We start from the raw sequence: 22,951 nt of genomic DNA on the forward strand, positions 1-22,951 counted from the left end.
AAATTCACTGAGTGAATCCTATTGAAACATGTTTCTGGACACATGGAGGAAACCTGTTGTGAACAGTCAGCATGGATTTAACAAGTAAATCATACTTCACCAAACATATTACCTTCTGTGATAAAATGATTAGATTTGTGGATGAAGGGAAAGCATTGGATGTCGTGCTGGGTGTCTTCAGGAAGGAAGTTTGACACTGGATCCCACAATATTTTTCAGCCTATAATGAAGGGTGACTAGACAAGTAAAAAAAGCTGGTTACATGGCTGCACTTAGAGAATAGTAGTTAGTAGGTCATACTTTACCTGGACTAACAAAAAGAATACCACAGACTTCTGTCCTGGACTGGGTTGTGTTTTAACATCTTTATTGGTGGTGCACAAGAGGCGGGGAGAGGGCTATTATTAAGTTTGAAGATGATATCATATTCAAGGTGCAGTTAATGTGCATCAGGGTTGGGCTGCTGTTTGGACAGGCTGGAATAACAGGCCAGCAGGAGGCTTTTGAAATTCATTGAGGACAGATGTCCTGCCTCTGTGAAGGTGGTGATCCTTGCACACATGCGGGATAGAGACTGCCTGTCTAGTTAGCAGCTCTGTTGAAAAAACCGTGGCAGTGTTGGTGGGTGCCATGCTGACCATGAATCAACAATATGCCATAGCCATAGAGAAGGAAAACAGCCTATCAGCTGTATTGACGAGGGTATTGCCAGTAATTAAAAGAAAGCGATTATCGTCCCTTATTTGACACTCATTAAGGCTGCCTCTACACGACATACTGTGTCCAGTTTTGGACACTTCCCCACAAGGAGCAAGGAACATGCTTACAAACTGAGGTTGGTTTAGCAGAACATCACTGTCAGGAGCTGGAGCCCTTGTCCTATGGGACAGCTGGGACTGAAGGAGCTTACGAATAATACGGATATTACCCCTTGGCTGAGCTCTGGGCAGGAGGATGAGAAAGAATGTGTATAAACTGAAATGAGAGGTTGGATATAAGGGAAAATGTTTTCAGCGTAGAAACAGACAAGCTTTGTAAGAGGTTGCCTGTGAAGTTGTGCAGTCTTCATGCTTGGAAATTTTCAAGACACAACTGGATAAAGTCCTGAGCAATCTGCTCTACTTTGCGTTGAAACTGATTTGAGCAGGAAGCCGAACTGCAGATCCATGCAGCTTATTCCATGATTCTATGAAATTGGGTCCTGTACGAAGTAATGCTTTTATTTTTTTTCCCATCAGTTGTAAAAGAGAGCCTTGGATAACAAATTCAGCTGTAGGCATCTCTATCATAAATCTGTACTGTAAGATGATGTGAATCCTACATGACTATTGCCTAAGTTGCTGCAGACTTTACAACATCTGAGGGACAAAGGTGTTGCAGGTAGACTCAGTTTGTCTGTCCAACTCTTTGCCCTTCCACACCTGTGTGAGAGGTTCCCTAAAATTCCTGCTAATCCTGACACTGTAGCATGAGTTATATGTTCCTTCTCTCCAAATTAAGATGCCTTTAGCTCCCTTTCTGATATTCTGTCTCCTGTTTATTCTTAGCATACCAGATGCTTCACACGGGATTAAATTCATGATCTGATTATTCTTTTCTATTTCTTCCAGTTATTTCTTTCCTTTACCTCCCTTTTCCGCCTGTAAAAGGAAGAATGTGCTGCAAAGGTGTACGAATTGGCAGACATAGTTATGGCATGAAAGTTGAAGAGCTGGTAGAGCGGAGGCTCAGTTATGTTTAAGGGGTGATCTTAATGAATACCATTAAGCAGTTTATCTTATGGAGTTTTCCACTATTATCACTGTTTCGAACAGACACCAGTATGCAGCAGCTGTCTTTCTCTCATAAGTTTTCCCCTTCTGCTTTTCTCATTTTCTGTCAGGTTCTTTCCTTGCCAAAAAATTAACAGGTTTTAGGATGGACTAGATGTAGCCTTCGACAATAATCATTGTTTAATCATTGTACATTCAACAAAGAGGTGCAGTTAAGTTTATCTGCACCCTGTAGGGTCTCACAAGCTCATCTATTCGTTTCTAAAACATTACATATGTGCCATAATGTTCACATATGTGTAAGCTCTGAACTGTGCAAGTGGAATGCACAGCAGAATGAAACATAAAGGATAATTTATGAGAGAGTGTAAACACACGCATGCTGATTGTGTTTTGATCACTTACTAATTTGCTGGCAAATGTGTGGGCAGAGCTCAAGCTGCAGTTGTGCCAACAGTGTGACAGTGAAATTCATCAGCAGAATTCACGATGCACTAGCAGTAATCTGATTATGTATGAAGCTTGCCTTGGAAATTCAAGATGCCTCTGTATAGTTGTGATGCATGGGATTCTGCTTTCAGCCCTCAGTGCTGTTGTTCTATGAAACCTGCACGATTAAAGTAAAGGGCTATTTATATGCTGTGTATCCTAAAATGGATTTGGGTGGAGGTCTGTGTGTTGGAATATGATGTACTGTACAGAAGTTGAATTGGTTCTCACTTTGAAATGTAGGACCTAACAAGTACCACTTACGAATAAAATATAATAATGGAATCTTGTACCTATGTGTATGTGACAAGCATGTTCTCCCTATGTTTTCTAACTTGTAACCAGCTGCTTTAGTGATTTTCTCTATTATTTCACCTTACTCAGACCTCTATCTAGAAGACAGGGACTACTGCTTTGTAGTCTAGTTTTTCCTCCTTGGAGCAATGTATAATAATGGCTCACTGTAGTGATGAGTAATCTCCTTCCTTCTTTCTAGTCTAAATGGCAGGAAAGTAATCTGTGGAGACTGTCAGTAGGTAAACAGTGTTTTTCTACTTATTTGAGACTCCTAAAAGAATCTCAAAGAAAGTTGCTATTAAGTGGTTTGCTACTCAGCTGAACTGGAAAAAAAAATAATCCAGTTTTATATTAGCAGTGAGTTTTTTGCATCTGCTTATTTGTGACTTAGTAGAAACTTCAGCAGAAGAGTAGTGGACTATGCAGGTAACAAAGGAATGTGCAAATGCTCTGGAAATATCAGTCTTGCTGTATATATTTGTAGACAGGAGCCTTCAACTGTAGTAGCTTAGTTTGTTGTGAGCTTTGCATTTCTGAGCAATAAACAGAGTTTAGATCTTATCAAGTCTGTTTGGGATTGTGCATACAAGAGGTAAGAAACCTTGATCTTTACTCGGTCTTTGTGAAAATTGATTGTTTTCCTGTGGAGGCAGTGATGCCTTCCTGCCAGCGTTTCTTGGCCTCCCAACATCCACTGTGGAGGGTAGGAAGACCTGCTGAAATGGCTGAGCAGGCTTGCCTGCGAAGTCAGTCCAGGGATCTGTTGGTTCAGCCTATGTGGTGCAAGGAGTAGAATTTTCCTAAAAATACAAATAAACTGTTGTATAAAATACTATTGCATTTAGGCAGGTGAAGGAGCAAGGTTTTCATAGTTGGTTGTACAGTGCCAGTGTATTCTTTAAATCTGAGGGGTAGGATGAGAAGCATGCTTGTGACAGTGTGAGAGTTCTTGGTGTTCATAAAGAGTACAGAACTGTTATGTAGTATATTTTATGGACAGCTGTTTCATAATTTATTTTAGCAAGGAAGGGTATTTTTTCAATTAGTTGCACTCTTGTGTCGTGGAGCTGACAAAACTGAATGCTTGCCTCTGGGGGAGACTGCTGATAGTAAAATATACAGCTAAGTTCAAGGGGAAGGTGCTGCTGAAGTAACTTTAATAGTGTGTTTAATCTGAAAAAAGGCTGAACATGCTGGGAATATAAATGAGAACAGTTAGTAAACCAGATGGTCAGAAAGCCTTCATAAGTTAATGAAATAGTTATGAATGTATCTTTTCTTTTACATCATTTAGATATGCCAGAGCATCCTTAGCCCACACAGACCATCGTATCTGCAATACCTGTTCCATAAATAGGGTTCTGACTTGAATAGATGAATGCATAGGTACACATTCATTGTACTTACAGAAACCCTTCAAAAGTTGATGCAACATGATATGTGGTCTTCAGCCCATAAGGCATGTGCACAACTTCAGGTTGGTGAAAAGGACTGAACTTATTCTGACACCTCAAAATGCAAGAGCTGTGTTTTTTGAGGATAAACTCTGGCATAATGGTGGATGGAGAGGGTTGCTTTTAGAAACTGCTGAATATGTTTGTCTCAGACATTTGTTGCAGTTGGACTTTCAGAGGAAAATGTGTTTCCAAGCACATGGTATTAATATGCTTGAAAGAACTGGCTATTACTAAATTAAAATGCCTCGCTACACATGGGGTGTTTCTCACAGAGCTTATGCATAACACTGTGTTTCCACAGATTCCTTGCATGGAACAATGGATGGAGTATTTCTCTTTGAAGATGTTGCTGTGGAAGACAATAAAATCATGCAGGGCTATGATGCTATTGTTGTAGAGCAGTGGACTGTACTGAAGGTATGTTTTTCCTTTATTTATTTAATAAATCAAAACACACCGAGACTGCAGGCGTACTCCTGTACTTACTTCAGCAGTGCATGCAAGTAATGGAGGTAGAGAGGCCAGTGTTAGCAGTAATGCCAGGTTAACCATGCTCTGTGTTTGAACAGTGCTTTTTTGGTTTTGAATCATTCCTTACTTCAGTGGGGGAGAAGATGGGAGGAAGAGCAGCGTGGGTGTGTACCTATACACAAATAGGTATTTAAAAACCTGGGATTAAAATCTTTGCAATAAAAAGGAAAAAGATCACAAGGGGAAAAAAAAACATTGCTTAATGTTCAGAATATTTTTCTTTTCTTATAATTTGATTGCTCTAGTCTGCCAGAAATAGATGTTACATATCTATTAAAGGTTGGATGGGACCCTGGGCAGCCTGGTCTTGTATTGGATACAGAGATTGGCACCTGCCAGTGGCAGGGGGGTTGGAGCTTAACGATCCTTGAGGTCAGTCCTGACCTGAGCCATTCTACAATCTATAAAAAGCCATACCTCATCTTCATTTACAATGTATTGCAAACTGGGTGTGAAAATCCTAGGAAAGACTTAAGCAGGGCACAGCATTTGCCAGAAGCATGGATTAAGGAAAAATGAGACTGATACTAAACTAAATGTCTAAAATTCCAGGAGACTAGGATTAGGAGTTTGATCATTAGTTGATGACTTTAAAGTGTAGCAAGAAATGAGCATATAAGAGACTTCTTGAAGAACAACGTAGTTGTTAACAGCAGCTTTTCTTGTGCTCATGTGCATCTATAAAAATGATGCCTGTATTGCATTTGATATTATTCCAGTTATTACAGACTTAAAAAACAAACAAACAAAAAGAAAAACTTACAGCCACAGTTTATTTTTAGGGTGAAGTTGTGGTATTGCCAATCAGGAGCAAGGTTTTGGGGTAATGACAGAAGGTTTCATGAAAGCATTTAGGTTAGTGCTGAGTAAGAAGGCAAACGTCAAGAGGCATTAATGTTAACCGAATGTTAAAAACTGCTTGGAGAGGAATAGAGTGTGATACAGCAAGCATACACTGCTTTATACTACTATATAAGTCATGATTTGGCAGCACCTTTTTTCATAGGGTTATGTTAACACTGAAAATGTCCAGAGAATAGTAATGGGAATGATGAGCCATACAGACAGCTTCCATATTAGGAAGACTTTATGTGGTGTGTATTTCAGCCTGGGAAAAAGAAAAGTTGCAGGTAACAGAATAGGTAGAGGTCTCCTAAATCATAGGAGATATTTGAATGGGGGTTAACTTTTTGCCTTCTTTGGCAGTATAAGATTTGAGAGGCTTCAAATGTGACTGCTCAAGGGCCAGGTACAAAATGGAAAAAAAAAAAAAAAAAAAAAAAAAGTAATTCAGGTCATACATCACACAGCAGGAAGGAAATTGGTAGAATACATTTCTGAAGAATGCCGTGGTTTCAAAAAGGCTAGATGGGTTCAAGGAGAAACTGGAAAAAATACTGTGATTTTCTCTATCTTTTCTATATCTATGCAACTATAGAAGCATTTTATTCAGATTAGCCGTGTGTTTCTAAAGTGAGCCCTATGATCCTCCCCACATACTATATCTTACTTTGCATCACACATTGCTTTCAGTAGAAACTAAACCTGATGATGTGCTGAGGAAATACATAAAATATCGAGGGCAAGTATCCTGCATGCTTGCCCTGATATTACTGTGCTTGAGCTGTCCCATATAGCCACACTGGGGATAGCTTTCTGAGATTAAGTAGACTCTTGATCTGAATCAGTTTGGCTCAGACAGCCAGCGAGAAGCTCTCTGTGACTCAAGGATATTGTAATGCAGTCATGCATAATGCCCTCTGCACCTCTTAGTTTGCTCTTGGTGGACACAAGTTTGCCTCAAACTATGATGAGGACAGCATCTGATAATGAGAACCAGTGATGGCAATAACTGAACAGTGGGACACAGCAGAGGAGTGTCTTCTAGCATGGCCACTTGGAAGTGTTAGAGCCCTGGAAGGTAGTACATCGTTTGCCTGAATTCTAGCAGTGATGCCTTTCTCCCCCAAGCTGGAGGTACAGCTGGCCAATAGATTAAGGCATCAACCAGTGAAAGCCATCTGGTGAGTGGGGAGATGCTGTAATGCTGTGTACCGTGTCTGTGTGAGGGCTAACATGAAGAGTCTCTAGTTCCAGGTGCAAGATTTGGTAGGTCTATGTGCAACTTCAGAAACTAGCTGATAACATGTACACAACTTGTTGGTGTGATGAGATTGTTCTCTGCTGTAATCTGAAATGTGGGTGCTGGCTATTCCCTGGCAATTCTGTCCTCCTGAGGTCAGTAGCTTTGTTTAGTGACACAATGAATGTATTACTTACCAATGTGTAAATGGAGAAATAGAGTAGAGAAAAAAGCATGCTGAAGGATAATGAGGCATTGTAGAACTCTTGGACAGTTTGGAACCCAGATAGAGATAGAGCAGTGCTGGCCACTTTTTTGTTCCCCTGAGATTTAAGTAACTGGCTGGCTGCTTCCTGCCCCATGCTTTCTGAGAGATAATAGGAATTGGTAAGTAAGGTCATGAAATGATGAAGAAATACTAGAAGCCAAGGGAATCTGTAGGTGCTTGTCCTAAACAGAAAATCAGGTTGTCCCTCAGTTAAACTCCCTTGAAATCCACCTTTATTTACAGTGAGCATGGAATAAGAAAGGGGCAGAGGATGGGACTGTAAAATGGGAGATACAGAAAATGGGAAAGACTGTCCAGTACTGACAGGAGATGCCCTGATGCTTTTTAAATACTATTGGTAGATCAAAATGTTACCGCAGAGATAGTTTTGGAGCAATAGAATGCCTCATTAATGTAGAATTTCTTATTTTTTGATACAGGTTTATACTGTGGCCTAGACTAACCTTTTCCATTTGTCTTTTTTGTTTATACCAAGGCAGCAGTGGAAGCACTGATGGGCAGCGTGACATAAATGTGTATAATGGATCCTTACTTAAAGTTTGTATCAGATAGGATGTCTGGAAGAGCTATAGACTTGTTCAGGTGTGGTCTGAACTGTGCAAATGTATTGTGCTGTGTCCCAATTAGGAATAAGAAACAAACAAATGAAAAGAATCCCAGGTGCAACAAAAGAAAGCTGTTCAACGTAAAAAAGACATACAGCATGTACTGATGCTCTCAGTAATAAAATGAAATCTAGAGAACCTTTCTCAATGAAAAGATAAAGTTTTGCTGTTTAGTCATAAAGGCAAAAGAGAGGGGCTGGCACACCTCTTAGTGGGGAATGTGCTGCCTTTTTAATTGCTAAGGCTAAAAGAGAAAACAAGCTGAACAATGTGATGCACTGGTTATGTGTGTAAAATGTCAGTCTGTAGAGGATGTAAAGCTTGCAGCTGTCACAGTATGTGGTCCCGCCAAGCAGCAGACAGGATGTAATAGCTCTGAGTGATTTAACTCTTTCTCCTCGAGCAAAGTAGAGCTGTCGCATCCTCTGTGAATGACCAGAGGAGTTCTAATGACAAAATGCTCCTCTCATTCCTATCATTTTAACTCTAAAAATGTCAGGACACGTTATTTCCACAGCAGTCTCTGAGATCTGGCGCTACAACTTACATGATGGTTTTAATTCTGCTTGCCTAGGCAAATGTGGGTAGGCAGCTCTGATTAATCAAAGCCTGTGTGATTTCGCCCTCCCCACCTCTAATCTGTCTCCTTCTCTTAGCCATTAGCCAAGACAAAACAGCTAGTAGTGTCTTTCAAGTTGAGTGCCACAATGTTTATTTTAGATTTCTATATTGTTCATCTTTGGAAATCTTGTTCATTCTGAAAATACTGTCCTTAATTTACAATATTTTCTCATTGAAAATCCTCAGCTAGTGATTCATCGCTTTCTTCTTTTGTGCTATTACCGTATCATTGGTACACTAGCATGAATTAAAATCTCAAATGTATCACAGTGTTGCCATTTCCCTGGCAAAACTGAATGGGGTCAGTGTCGGCTGTAGACACGATAAACCGTTTACAGTGTGACATATCAAAAGATTTAAGAATGATCTCTGTTAAGCCTGTGTTGCAAGTTGCCTTAATGTAAGCCTTTGGAAAAATTCTCTGGAAATGAAGATTTGATTTGACTGTAGATTTGATTTAGGTCATGTCAGTTAAGCTACATTTTATTGTCTTTAGCCATAGGAGAAAGGCATGGCTGGGTCAGAAAAAAAGCTGATGGCGATTGGTATGAAATGCAGTTCTGAGAGTGACTCTTTACCGTCCAAATATTTTTGCCTGGATAGAGTATTTCAGGATTTTGCCCCTCGTTGCTGTATAAGCAAAGCTAAACAAAACCTTCAGGAGCCTGTTAACTTTAACAGGTTTTTGTAGCTGTTGTTTCTTTTATCTAAGATACAAAGGCAGCATAAATATCTCTGTATTTGCCTACTGAACTCAATAGATGTACCGTATATAGGATTAAAAAACACAGGCAAATCTTTCTTTGGTTTTGTTGATAAATTTAGCAATACTCTGTTGTAGTGCTGGAAGTACTGAAGTTTGGCAAAGCCAACATTTCTTCCCAGTGAGTAAAGAACACTTGAAGTAAGCAGGCAGAAAAGCACAGGATTTATAACGATCTCAATATTAAAAAAGTCACATACTGTCTGGCATGGTTTGCTTCGGTTTGTGGCGGATCATAGATAAGAATTAGTTCTCTACTCACCCATAGAAACAAACATAGGAAAAATAAAAAAAAAAAAAAAAAAAAAAAAAAAAAGAGAATACCAGATCTGAACTTTCAAGAACAAACTGAAAAGAAGCATTTCAGATGTGTGGTGTTTTTTTTTTTTTTTGTTTTTTTGTTTTTTACACTTTACAAAGAGTCACAAAGGGCACAAGCCTTTTTCACAGCGGGTCACCTTTGGCCAGGCAGTAAGGACTTGGCTTATGTACCTCTTTGACCCTGAGCAGCTGCTGGGTGGCCACAGGACAATGCCCTGGCATTTTGAGTATCACAGGAGACAGCAGCTGGGACGCCATCAATTGCGTGTGCTACCCTGCATGTTAGTGAAACCCTGCATGTTTTGAAGGTCTCCTTTCTTGTTGACTTGAACCTGTTGCCATAGAGCATCTGTTTTTCAGATGTGCTTCTTGTTTGGAAGTAGATTTTTCATTTCAGAATGGTAAAGTGGTACACAGAGCTTATTTGGAACAGGCTGAGAGTAACTTAGAACTGAAGGACATTACACTGGGGAAGCTGTGTGCAAAAGCTTCAGCTGTGTGTGGTAAGGCACCCTGGGTTATACCAGTTCTCAGACAGTGTTTAGCTGTTACTGTTGTTCCAAGAACAGTTTGTAGATAGATGGTTAAATTGGCACTCATCTGAAGGTACAGCATGGAAATGTTGCAGGAATTATAAGACTAAAAATGCCAGAGTTATGTAAGAAAATGTACTGATGGATTGCTAGATCATAGTTATTTCTTCTGCTCTATGGCCAATGTGGAATTGTGCTGTCATGTGCATGTCCCCTGTGCTGTATTAAGTTCAGCAGATTTTCTAAGACATTTCCACGCTTCCAATGAGGAGAACCCTTTCCACTCTAATGTAATACATTCACCTTGAGGAGCTTTTGCTACCTGTCCTCTGCTTCTATAAATGCAAAAATTCTGTTGCTATTCAGCTGTGCTTCTGTCTTACAGGTGCAGGCATTACTGGAAGTACTCAAACATTTTAACAGTGTATGCTTGCACCAGAAAGTAGGGTTTGCCTCACTGAAGTCACTGAGAGAAGTGGACTTAACAGGCAGAAGAAGCTTTTTAGTTGTTTATTATTTTGCTTTACACTGTATGTGGACATGGATGTGAATGCTACTCAGCAGCATATATGTGTATGGACATTGAGAATGGATACATTTGAATCTCAGGAAAAACTGTCTTCACAGGATTCCCCCAGTTTAGTGCTGCAGATTTGTATATTCTCAAAAATACTTCACAGTCCATTAATTCACATATAATAAGAAATTTTATTAAGAAATATAAGTTACATTTATCTGATATAATGAGCAAAAGGCTGTCTTGTTCTGTTTTTCTGTTTGCCCACACTGCTCTGCTGTAAAGCTTCTCATGCATGTCTGCTGACAAGGCTCTGTATTATATTACAGGCTGAGATTTAGGAGAAGCTCAATGCTGAAGGAGCGTGGTGCAATTTTTTTGCTGCAGCGCTTGTGTGAAACTTCTCTTTTGCTTACAGTAGATAGTTTTAATGGATCGATAGTGTTACATTATTAAGAGAAAGTGTTTTATGGAATAAGTTTAAAACAGGAATGGACAAATCATTTCAAACTTTGGAGCTTGGGCTTGGTCTCTTTTTCTTCTGTATTACTGCAGCCATCAAACATTTGCAGCATTCTTGTACCAGGTCATTCTCAGACAGCCCATATATTTGATTTCTCTCATTTTATTTTCTCTCTTTTTCACAAGGTGCCAGTGTTGCCTTCACCACGTCCTCTTTCTCCCTCCAGTGAAATAGAAAAGCTGCAACTTTGGCAGTGGTGGAGGCTGGTAGTCTGCTGCCCAGGGTGCATGCTGCCTTTTCTGTGGGTTCTCTCCAGTGTTTGTGTAGGGAGCTGAGCAGGAGCACACTGCATGTTTTCTCCCATAAACAATAGCTTGAGCCTACTTAAAAGCTGCTGTGTTTTTTACTTTCCATCCTCTTTGCCATCTGTCCATAGGCCTTAGCATGTGGTCTGTTAGGATTTGCTTGTAAAGGTTTTATTAAGATTTATTTAATGGGATTTTCAGTCTTCCACTCTTCAATCCACATTGGAAAAAAATATTAAACAGTGACAATCCATAGCTGCCCTGTGAGTAAATCACATTCACTTAACCCAGCAAAGAATGATTTCTTTCTGTCTCACAAGAGCTTAGTAGCTGCTGTGTTTATTCTCTTGCTGTGGTTAAAATTGCCACAGTAAAGGGGGAAAAGAAAAGAAAAACAGTTAATGCAGTTGTTTGTGTGGCTTGCCCTAGATATTATCTTTATCATTTTTTAATCATACTTTTTATTCCTTTCTAATGAGAAGAAGCTGCTGTGAAAGCAAGAAAAGACTGAAAACAAATAATACAGCTACAGAAAAAATGAATTCTTTTCATGTGGTGTAAGTCAAGGGAAAAGCCTCACTCACTGTGCTCTGGCTTCTTGACACTCCAGGTGTGATCAGAGATGACTTACCATCCATAGCAGGGTGGGAAACAAGTTAATTAAAATTTTCCACCTTCACACTGAATGAAACATCTCCCAGTTTGAGACACATTATGTGAACGCTCTTGTTCACCAGAGCTCTGGCATGTACTTTCTCTTCCTATTGGTTCTCAAATTCAGATCTGTTAGCTAGAAAGAGCATTGGAATTTTCTCTTGAGAAATTGAAATTATATTTCCATTGTTGCAAATAAAAGTAAATCTTAAAATAACGTTATTGCTCATAAAATATAAAATAAATATGAAATTCTGCTTTTTCTCTGTACCCAGCCACCAGTGTATTGTTTATTTGGATGCGTTTTTGTCTAGGGAAGGATTTTAGGTGACACTGATTCTTTGTGCTCTCTCCTAAAGACCTGTATGACTGTGGCTTCTGCTTGTGGCCAGTTTCCAGTCCTGGGATAGGACTGCAGGTGATGATTGAGGAGAGGGAGGATATTTCGTTTATGTGGTGTTAAGGCTGCTATTATCTGTATTTGCAAATGGGGAGCTAGCAGCCCATATGAATTCTGCATGTTGATTCAGGAGAGCGTCCTTTCTCTTGTCTGTTGCCTTTCAACAACCAGTTGCTGGCATTTATTCCCCTGAGGAGCTGTGTGGTGCCCAATGGTACCAAGGTCTTGCTCAGAGCAGTTGGAGCTGGGAGAGGTGTGCCTTGAGGTATGTTCCCTTCCTGGTCTGAAGAAGGAACTGAAGAAGCCCAGTCTGATTTCTGGGATTGTTTAGTCTGGAGAAGAGTAGGCTCAGGGAAGACCTTATTGCTCTTGACAATTACCTGAAAGGAGATTGTAGCAAGGTGGGGGTCAGCCTCTTCTCCTGGATAACCAGTGATAGGATGAGAGATGATGGCCTTAAGTTGTACCAGAGAAGGTTCAGATTGGATATTAGGAAGAATTTCTTCTCAGAAGGAGTGGTGCATTGGCACAGGCTGCCCAGGGAGGTGGTAGAGTCACTGTCCCTGGAGGTGTTCAAGAACCGTGGGGATGTGGCACTGAGGGACAAAGTTAGTGGGCATGGAGGGGCTGGGTTGGTGGTTGGACTCGATGGTCTTGGTGGTGTTTTCCAACCCTAATAGTTTGATGATTCTGTGATCTATGACATGCAGGTTCTGCTGTCAGCACCAGCCTGTGCAAGAATGAATAGATACCTTCTAACAATGACACAGTACTCTTTCAACAGATCTTTTAGGTTTTCCAGACTTTCTTTTTCTTTTCTTGAAGTTTAACTGACGTTAAACTTAAATCTAATTTCCGGTAATTTTACACTTTTGAGTGTGATTTATCCTCTCTTTCTGCTTCTGCTGCTTGGGGATTAAGGAGCACAGCATCTTCTCTGCAGGTGGTGCTTAACTCTGACAGGTCAGATGGGTCCCGGCCTCCTTTTGCCTTGTGGGGACAGGACTGTGACAGTGGGGGCAGTGCAGCCTCACACTCCAGGTTCTGCAGCAGCCAGGCAAGCTGTGCTCTGTGTGTTACCAATGTCCCTCCTCATTGCTGTCATCCTGTTGATTTTTGACATGTCTGTGTGTGTGTCCTTATGCAAGGAGAAAGGTCTCCTCAGTGTTCTCTGACCTTAGGCAATGAATTCAAAATAGGAATGCTGTTTGTAGCATGGGAGGTTGCTTGGGACTCAAACAAGGTCTGCTGCACCGGTGTTTCCTGACCCACTCACTGGTCTAATGCTTTCCACATGAGTGATCTCCCTCTGGTTTGTCATCTACAAATGCCTTGAGAGAGGGAATGTTTTGGCCAGATCTTGTGTCCCTCCTGGTGTCTGGAGGAGGGCTGGCAGTGATGATGTGCTGATCTCGTTCCTGGTGCTTGTGTTTTCATCATTTTTGGAAAACATTGTTGACCTGCCTGATGAAGCTCAGTGTGTGATTGATCTCTTTCCTTGAGAGGTTAGATGCTAAAGGCATCTGGACATGTCATCCTTTCTGTATTACTCTTGCAAACACTATTTTGAAAACTTGGAAGCGGCAGGAGGCGCTCATCTTGCAGTGGGGGCAGAGAGTGGGAAGGGCAAGGAGGAGAACGGGAGTGTAGGGAGGCACCAAACTGCCCTCAGTCGCAGCTGGGGATCAGTCCTGATTGCTTTGGGGGAAATCAGTAATTAGCAATTCTGTGTGTATTCCAGATACATGCTGGTGCTGCAAAGCAGCTGTGTGTGTAAAAAGGCCCTGAAAGTCTCTGTACAGAAATCAGAGCAGCATGAGCCAAGTGTTCTCTTACAGCTACTTTCTAGTGCAGAATTTTCAAATACTCTCTTTTTTAAGCAGGAGTGATAGAGCTTCTTGGGCTATTTGCAGTCAAGATGAGATTTGAATAGGCAGAGTCAGGCAGTCATTCAGTTATGAAGATATCAAGTGACCTTTATTACAGTCATTAGAAGAAAGGAGTAGTTGAAGTTGGAAATCACTAAGGTAATTTGAAGTACTGCAGGAGGATTTGGATTAGTTCTGACCAGATGACTATTATTACAGAATAAATGGACTTTTTGGAGCAGGCCTGAGGAAAATAGAGAAAATTATTTTGCTGAGAATTGGTGATTAAAACTACTAGCGTGCACATTAAACCAATCTAAGTGTCTGAGCTTTCTGGCAGATCTGATTGTTATTCCAATGGAATACAGCTATATTTGTAGAGGCTAGTAGTTATCATTTCTTGTTTTGTATTTATTAAGATGAAAAACAAGTAAATATGCTCTACCATCTATTCTTAAGTTAGTGGAAGTCTTGGCAGTGGGACACTGGGGCAGTCTTTGCTGAAATCACCAGTAGTTCTTTATGTGTGAATTACAGGTTTTGCCATCTATTGGAAAGAGCATTAGCAAGGCTGTCTTGTGTATATCTGAAAGGCGGCGTTTTTGGTCTTGCCCACAGATCTTCTGATTCAAAACAAGGAGGCAGTGTGTATTCATGAGTATCTCTGTGATTCTGTAATACAAGGAACAGACTTGTACTTAGGTTTTTTTTCTGTTGTTGCCCATTTTGCTCTTGATCCATCGCTGTAGAGCTGCTCAGTTGGTTTGGTGCAGCCTAAATAAGTGCAGAATCTGGGCAAAGCATTGTTGTCATGTTGTCAGTGTTTGTTTGGAAGAGGATACTTGATAAAATGCAATGAGTTTGTCCTGTTCAGATCTGGAATCGTTTGAAGCATGGGTGGTTTAGGCAGTATAAAAAAATCAACAACTACAAAATCTCAGGTGTTTATCATTCTAAGCAAAGTCATTTAACAGGTTAGGATGAACTGGTGGTCATTCCTGCACCTCATGTTTTCCTTGGCCAGCTGGACATACAGAATGATTCACTTCACCACAAAAACCCTCTCCTCCTTCCAGAAAAGCTGTAAGTCAAAATGAATGTCACGCTGCAAGAGCTGATGCTGACTGCTGATTTTTCTCTCCTAGGGAGTGGAAGTGCAGACAGATTATGTTCCACTGCTGAATTCCCTTGCCATGTACGGCTGGCAGCTGACGTGCGTCCTTCCTACTCCGATTGTGAAGACAAACAGGTAGGGAGGGTGAGCACTGCTTTTCAGCCACTGTCTGTGCACCACAAGCAATTCTCTGCACAGTTAGCATAGATTTTCTTGCCCATGTTCAGTGCGTTTGCAAACCCTCCTGCAGCTGTTCTCTGGGTTTTCTGAGTACCACAAGCCACGTTAGACAGGAAGCATGTGTCTGGTGGGCGAAAGAATGCGAAATGGCTCTGTGGTTTCTGCATGTATTTTCTGATTATCATCTCTGTCTTTGTGTTAAAAATAAATAAATAAATGCCTGCTCTGGTTCTCTCACTTAGTAGCTCCACTTGGAGCAAAAGCAAAACCCATGATAATATTTGGAGTGAGATGTTGCCCATTTGAAGCAAATTAACTTCATTCTTAATTACTGTCTGTCTGACGCTGATGGTACACACAGTCTAGCTGAGCAGAACCATATCCAATTATTGTGTCATTACTCTGGTAGCCTTGTTTGCATATGTAGTCATTGTGTGGGGTATGCTTTGCTATTATTAATGTTCAGAGATTTTAGACATAAATGCGTGTCACTTAAAAATGCTCTTTCTAATGGTGGTGAAAAAACAGTCATCCCACTTGCTTATCATGAAGGTGGAGCATTCTGAATTTATGCTTGTCAAGAATATATTTATATATAAAGCAGTGTAATTAGTCATGAATTTTAGTTTTAGCTGAAGAAAGGGAAAATATGCCCAGCTCCTTTAGAGAGCTAGATGAAGACTTCCTACACATAAAAGCCTAAAAAGTAAAGGCCATCTGTGTCAGTATATTAAAGCCTTTCATGTACATTTAAATATAGGAACAAATGGAAAATCGTAATTATGATATGTAAGCCTTGTTCTTTAAGGGTGTGTATATAGATATTGTTTTCTCTTCTGGTTTTCTGTATTCCTTTTATAACTCCAGTAACACAAGGCCAGGATGGCAGTGCAGAAAGGCACCCAATCCAACTGCTACTGGCATTTGCTTGTGCTTCCTGCCTCACTGCATACCTGTGGGGCACACACAGCCATCAGGGCTATGCACATGCACCATAGAATTCTTGCTTTTTGTTCAAAACAATTTCTTTTTACACTCTAATTCTAAAACATTCAGCTAAAGCATGTCACAGTAACAGTCTCTATCAGGGTAATCAGTTGATCATTTTTCCCCCAAAATGCCAGGATGCTTAGAGACACTGGGGTCAAGCAATGTTTAGGTCATTCTTCATTTTGTTCTTCTTTGACCTGCAGAAATAAATGACCAAGATGGATTTTTGCTTTGAGTGATGCTGCATGTGAATTTAATTCATTCTCAGGAGTGTGCATTTGTTTCTTTTCAGGGAAGGGAATTTATCTACAAAGCAAATTGTATTTCTTCAGAGACCTTCTTTGCCCCAGAAAGCAAAGAAAAAAGAATCTAAGGTAAATAAACCCATGTTCCTTTTTTTTTTTTTTTTTTTTTTTTTTTTTGTTTTTTTTTTTTGGCAAAATTTTAATATTGCAATTGATTTCCCAAAGAAGTAAACGTGGCTTATTGAATGTCTCTGTCATAAAGTGGCCTGGTAAATGAAACAAGACACAAGGAGTTGAACTGTTCGAACGAAAGAAGATGCTCAGATGTCAGAGCTCTTCTGCTGGACTCATGGCAGCAGAAGAAGTGTAGAATTATCTTTACAGCTTTGCCATAAACCTGCACATGCGACCTAAAAATCTCTGCCCACATTCACTGTCTGCAAAGAGAAACTGCTACTCATTGTTGTCTCTTACCTTGTTTCTATCTAGTGCTGGAATGCTAATAAATTCTGCTAGAATTTAAGCATAAAGCCCCCTGAATCCAGCTATATTATCTGAGAACACAGCTGACAGCTAATAATGCACGTATGTGGATACATGTTCCCATTTCCCTTTTTAAAAGCATAACAGTGGAAACCCCCATCCAGCTGTGTCATGCTGTACTGCTGAAGGGGAAATACTGGCACTGGGCAAGTGGCTGACCTTCCTCTTGTGTAGGAATTTGCCTTGCCCTTTCTGTGTGTAAGGGAAGCATCAGCAAGGGTGATGGGTGAAGTACTGAAAATCTCCCTGAGACCACGTGATGAGAAAGTTGCTCATACAGCCTCATTTTTATTCTGTTTTACTCTTTGCGATTGCTGGGTGCTGGCTGGCCTAATGTCATCAGCAGGACTGCTGTGCTCACAGCTGAGCTACAGTAGGATGTGGGAAATGCTAAGTAGAGCTGAGCACTGGGAACATTGTAGCTAGTGTTTAGGGAACTGCAGATCTAGAAAGCCCTCACTGGATTGGAGCCGGCTTTGTGAGAGTCACCTTTTAAATACAGCAGAGAACAGGAAGGAGTTTGAGCTGACCAAAGCAGGAGAAAGCTGCTGGGAGCACGTCTGTTGTTTAGGATTTACCCTTTCTTATTAGTGAAGCCAGAGCCTAGTTATTCTGTGATGGTGCTACAAAGCCCTTCTTTCTTATTCCTTCTCTTTGTTTTCAAGTGATTAAAGTCGGGGTGATGTGCCCACATTCAGTTATTTTTTTGGTGGGTGACTGTAAGCAATTGTATGTCTTCAAACAGAGAAGCAGTATGATACTGATTCCTTGTACTGTAATAACAAATGCATACCATGCAGATGACTCAATGATTTGTTTACATTTTTTTCATCTGGGGATAAAAAAACTTATTTAACAATGTCTGGTTGACAAAACAAAGGGTTTACTTGTTGGCAATGTTAAATATACAGACATACTCAGGGCAAAAATTACTAATGCATTTTCAGACCGAAGGCCAAGAAAAATGGGGTGCATTGGTTATGATCATATAGACATCTGTAAGACTCGCTCAGCCTCTCTGAACAGCTGTTGGGAGCCACTTCGAAGCTGCTGAACCTAGCATTTGGTGGAGCTGCTGAACGCTCTGCCACCCAACATCACAGACTTGCTGGGGGTTTTTAACTTAGGATATGGCATGTCTGAAGTGTTTGTAGGTGGCTGCTACTTGGAAGGATATCTGCTGATTAGGTAGAAGGACACTGCAGTGCTGGAAGCTGGTCCGTCCCATCTGTGCTCACCAGCTGGGTGATGCTCAGTTTAACTTGAACAGAAAAGGAAGCAGGCAAGAAGTGGTCAAACTTCAGTAAGACAGTGCAAAATTGAGTCAGTGACGATCAAGTTCATTCACTTCATACAAAAGTGGTGCTCATTTCAGCAGAAACTGGCTGTGTACCTTTTTCTGAAATATAATATATATATACCTGAGTAGACATGCATACATATGCACCTGTGCCTGTGCAGGTATGCAGAGTCTCCTGCAAATTCAGGACAAACTATATTGTGTTCAGGGCCCCGATCTTGCTTCTGTCCAAGAGAGCGCCGGGTTAGAAAGGAGCTGTGAGTGTGCAGCCCTGCTGCAAATCAAAGAGAAAATCGGGTGCCTGTGAGAACTGTGAACAGTTGAGCTCTAAAACTGAAATGTTATCTTTCATTTAAATACCATTACAGTTTAGACAAGGGAAGGAAAGCCTCCCCTGCAAAAAAAACAGTAAGTTTTGAATCAGTTTTTGCTTAAGGAATAAATAGCTAAATCAAAGATTTATGAATGTGACTCTGTGTCTTAACTGACTTTGACACAGCCATGGTCACAGTGGAAAAAATGGCTTTTGTATTTATGGCACACGAGAAGTAGTGAGCACTGCCTGCTAGCCCATCCCCAAGTCTGCACCATCCTGGATCCTTCTGTGGTACATCCATGCACTCAGGGAGCTGCTGTGGGTTGACTCAGCACTGCTGTGGGACCAGATCTGACGTTCCTTGGGACGCTCAGCTTATTTTTGATGAATGAAGACGTATATTAATGGTATAGTTGTCAGACCCTGTGTATGTGACACCTGTCCAGTCAGTATTTCAAGATATTGCCAGTTCTCTCTTTTTTTTTTTTTTAAATAGTGGTCAAAGCAGTTCTTTTGAAATGGTAGCTGTGGCAAGTCTTGTGGCGAGAGCTGTATTGAGGCAGCTTCATGTGCTCTCATCACAAAGCCTTCATACTGTTGTACAATTTAGGGTTTGGGGTATGGTGTTAGTTCTGCTGCTAGCCTGGTCGAAAAAAAAATTGGTAGTGCCACATGATTGCTTCCTCTGTCAGCGCTTGTGCAGCTCTCTGGTTGTGCTTTCCACACAGTGCATGCTGTCTGCCAGGCTGCTGTGTGCCTCAGTGGGGAAATGTTGTCTTGAAGGGAGCCCAGCAGGCACGTTACACAGCAGAAGCAGAGCACGTAACTCTCTCCTGTCTGTGTCTCACAGATACACCTGTGCAGGCTCCAGTGATCTTGAAGCCGTCTGATTTAGTCATGCAGTTTCTTCATCTCATGTCTTTTTGACCAAAACTAGCCTTGAATAAAAACCAAGTGAAAAATATTTCTTGTCAGGAAAGCAGATGTTGGCTTGAGACTGTTACAGGTGGGCTTTAATGTCTGGGTCTTTTATTTGTAGTTTCACTGGAGGTTCTCCAAAGAAGACGTGCACAACAAACCAATGAAGAAATCGAGGAAGACTAAATTAGGTTCTGGGGAGAAGCAGACGGCAGAGAAGCCGGAATTTGAAGTCACAGAGAACACGAGAAACTTAGCAGCACAGCTGTCGGCCGCATCAGGGCCTGGCCCTGAGCAGCAGCTGGACGGCGTCATAGACTTGGGGAATGAAACGGCTGGGGCTGACAGCAGAGGCACCCTCCGTGACGGGGTGTCAGAGGGCACGTGTCCTGCCAGTGCTGAGGCTGGTGACACCGGTGGCAGCAAGGCGCAGACCTGTCCCGACCAGAGCAAACCCGACTGCTGCGAGGAGCAGGAGGCAGCGGGGCAGGACTGCACACCCGGGCCTGATGGCTGCCAGGGGATTGGCGGTGCAGCAGTGGACGCGGAGCCTTCTTGTGAGTAAGGCCAATGGCTCAGGGGTTCTGTGAGTTGTTGTATTAGCCAAGAGAAAAGAACAGATCTCGCTCATCATCTTCACTAACTCCATTGCTCAGTTCAGCGTTTCTTTGGTATTGCACTTACTTTGCTCCTTAGCATGCCAGTATCTTGATGTTTTAGGTAAGTACAGGGCCTAGGCTTTCTAATGGCAAAATTCCGTTCACTCTGCAGAGTAGGAAAGGCCATCTTCTAGAGGTACAATTGAAATTAAAAATAGGGACAGAAAACAGGCTTGAGCTTTTCTGTGACTGACATGGCACAGTAGGTTTGTATCTAGTGCGGGGCAAACATTCCACTTGGTCAGAATTTATTGTCATGTTTTCTTGTCCATGTATCTTCGCTGGAGAAGTTCTCATGCCGTATGCTAGTTTGTCATTAAGCTTGTAGTGTCATGAAAATGGTTTTTGAGCTTAAGCAGGCAGAAATCTGAAAGCTTAGGTAAGACGGCCATATCTATATTTGTCTCCAACAGCAGAGTTACCAATGACATTTTCTCCTGAATTTTATTAACTCTTGCAGATCTTCAAGCAATAAGCAAATCATAAACCTGCTTTAGGCATACTGAGTAAACAAAAACTCATGATAAATTTGTGTAAGGCAGATGATCTCAATATAAAATGACATTTCCTATTCTGTTAAGCTTATGTTCTCTTTGCCAATTGATGGTTCACTGGGGTTTCAGAAGATAGGGAAAACAGAGGACAAATTAAGGCAGGTAAGATGTGCTTCTTTTGGTTGCTCTCTTCACTAAGATTGGAATTTGATGTCACCATCTGACCTGCTCACGTCGTTTTGCACCACTTCCTCATTGTTGTAAAATATGCTGTGGGAAAGAACTGATGCAAATAGCAGGGTAGCGGCCTTCGCGTGTTACTGAATGATATTACAGAGTACAAATACCTTAGAGAGCTTTTTAAAAGAAGTAGTGGTGTTTTGGGATTGATACCTCTCAGAATTCTGTTACGCTACCAACATTTTTTGTTTGGGGGAGCTACGTTAAAATATTTACAAGTGAATGTACATGTGTAATATATTCTTCAAGAACTTCAGTGTTCCTAAAAGGTAGGAAGTAGTTGTTACTCTCTTCTTTACCACCTTGGTCCCTGTTTAGAAGTGGTCAAGTAAGCTGGCAGAAGGGTGAGAAATACGTTTGGAACTTCCCTGGTTTTTTTTTGTTCTTTTTTTTTTAACAAGAGCTCAGTTGGCCATTTGTGAGCTTTGTCCCTCAACTAGTTTGTGCCCAATAATTTTCCTGTCTTTAAACCAAAATGCTGTAGAGTGAAAGAACTGTGTCCTGCATCAAATGCACACCTGGCATGGTTAAAAGCGTCTTCTGTGCCTGAAAATCACACAGCTTGCAGACCACTGCAGAGAAGGGAAAAATCATAGCATTTGGAGAATTCATTTATCGGACGATGGCACTCAAGTTGAAACCATTCCATTTCATACACACAAGGCACGGGAGGATTTTTTTTCGCTGACTGAAGAGTATTCATTTTGAATTTGGTGGGTTAACCACAGGACTGTAAGTAACTGGTGATATTTTTCAATTATTTCACTCTGTTTCTCCATAGTAGGCTGAAGTTCCAATAACCTCAAAAATGTGTTATTTCAGTTGTTCCACATACAGACAAGGTCTCTGCTCTGGACAGTTCTAAGTAGCTGTTTGCAACTTTTATTAGCATAAGATATTTCTACTGATGGTTTCTGTCTTAAGGACTAGCTTTATATTAATCTTGTTTAAAAATGTATGGTATTTAATGAACATTTTACTAGTAAAAATGTTGCAATAGATTGAACTTGCCAAATACTTTTGAATAGAAAGTGTCTATCGGATTGCAATTTGACCTTGTTTGCATCCCAACTGCTTACAAAACAAGAGAAATAAAGTTCATGAGGAGGTTTCCTATTTGTGGTAATTGCACAGCTGCTAATTATTTGTCCCCAAAAGGAGGAACTCAGGGTCTCTACGCGGTAAAGAAATGAAGCTGCTGATGACTGCCTTAGCACGTGTTGCTGAGTGCTGCAGAGCGGGCTGCTTGGTTGTCTGTCAGCAGTCTGGCAGAGCGTGAGGAAGCTCTGCTCTAAGTGAAAGCCTGGAACAGAAATTCATTCCTGTAGCTGCTCCAGCGGCTTGAGGTTGGGAAGACTTGACAAGAAATACATGTTTTTCAGTTTAAAAAGGGCAAACGGTTCAAATGGTCATGTAATTACTTCCAGCCTGGGACTCTGACTTGTTCTCAGTCAGTTCAGCAGTCTGGAGCTGTGTGCTCACCATCCCCACGCCCCTGTCTTGAGAAGCGTGAGCTTCCATCACTGTGCAGACACGACACAGATGTGAGGAGTGCTGGCAAAGGCAGCCTGTGGCCACAGCAGGAAGGCTTTGCATCTGCTGCATGTGTTTTCTACCTCATCTTACCAGCCACTTCAGGCTTGAAAAAGCAAGACCACAGTGGTCAAGGAAATGAAAGTAATCAGTCGTCACTGTATTTGAAGCCTGAATAGAGGAGGATGGCCAGGCCGAGGCTTAACTCCCTGAGCAGTGAGGGGCAGTATCCCAGCAGTGGGGAGAAACTGAAGGAGCTCAGAGCAGCCACAGCTCTGCAACAGTTTGTCACCCCCAGGTGAAGGAAGAGAATGAGGCCAGGTTCTTTCCTCTCTGTGGAGAGCTGCTGTGTTAAGCTCAACCTGGCAGAATCTCCCAGTGGAATGCAAACTGCTCTTGCTGTGTGCCTCTCTTGGAAGGGGACAGCAGCATGCATTGCTGCACACCTCAG

General features: G+C 41.4%; 1 protein-coding gene across 2 annotated transcripts in view; it reads left to right on the forward strand.

Annotated features, from left to right (window-relative positions):
• The window catches only part of RFTN1 (raftlin, lipid raft linker 1), a 94,995-nt gene extending 72,912 nt beyond the window's left edge, over window positions 1-22,083 (forward strand). For both annotated transcript variants that reach the window (XM_042816620.1, XM_042816621.1), the window contains 4 exons: window positions 4,317-4,432; window positions 15,114-15,217; window positions 16,545-16,626; window positions 19,696-22,083. In XM_042816620.1, the coding sequence (XP_042672554.1) occupies window positions 4,317-4,432; window positions 15,114-15,217; window positions 16,545-16,626; window positions 19,696-20,139 (746 nt within the window). In that variant the 3' untranslated portion in view covers window positions 20,140-22,083. The remainder of the gene's footprint in view (window positions 1-4,316; window positions 4,433-15,113; window positions 15,218-16,544; window positions 16,627-19,695) is intronic.
• The last annotated feature ends 868 nt before the right edge of the window (window positions 22,084-22,951 follow it).

Source organism: Centrocercus urophasianus, unplaced genomic scaffold, assembly GCF_019232065.1.
Source record: "Centrocercus urophasianus isolate 14NV4802_14NV808 unplaced genomic scaffold, USGS_Curo_1.0 seq_16, whole genome shotgun sequence".
Lineage (NCBI taxonomy): Eukaryota > Metazoa > Chordata > Aves > Galliformes > Phasianidae > Centrocercus > Centrocercus urophasianus.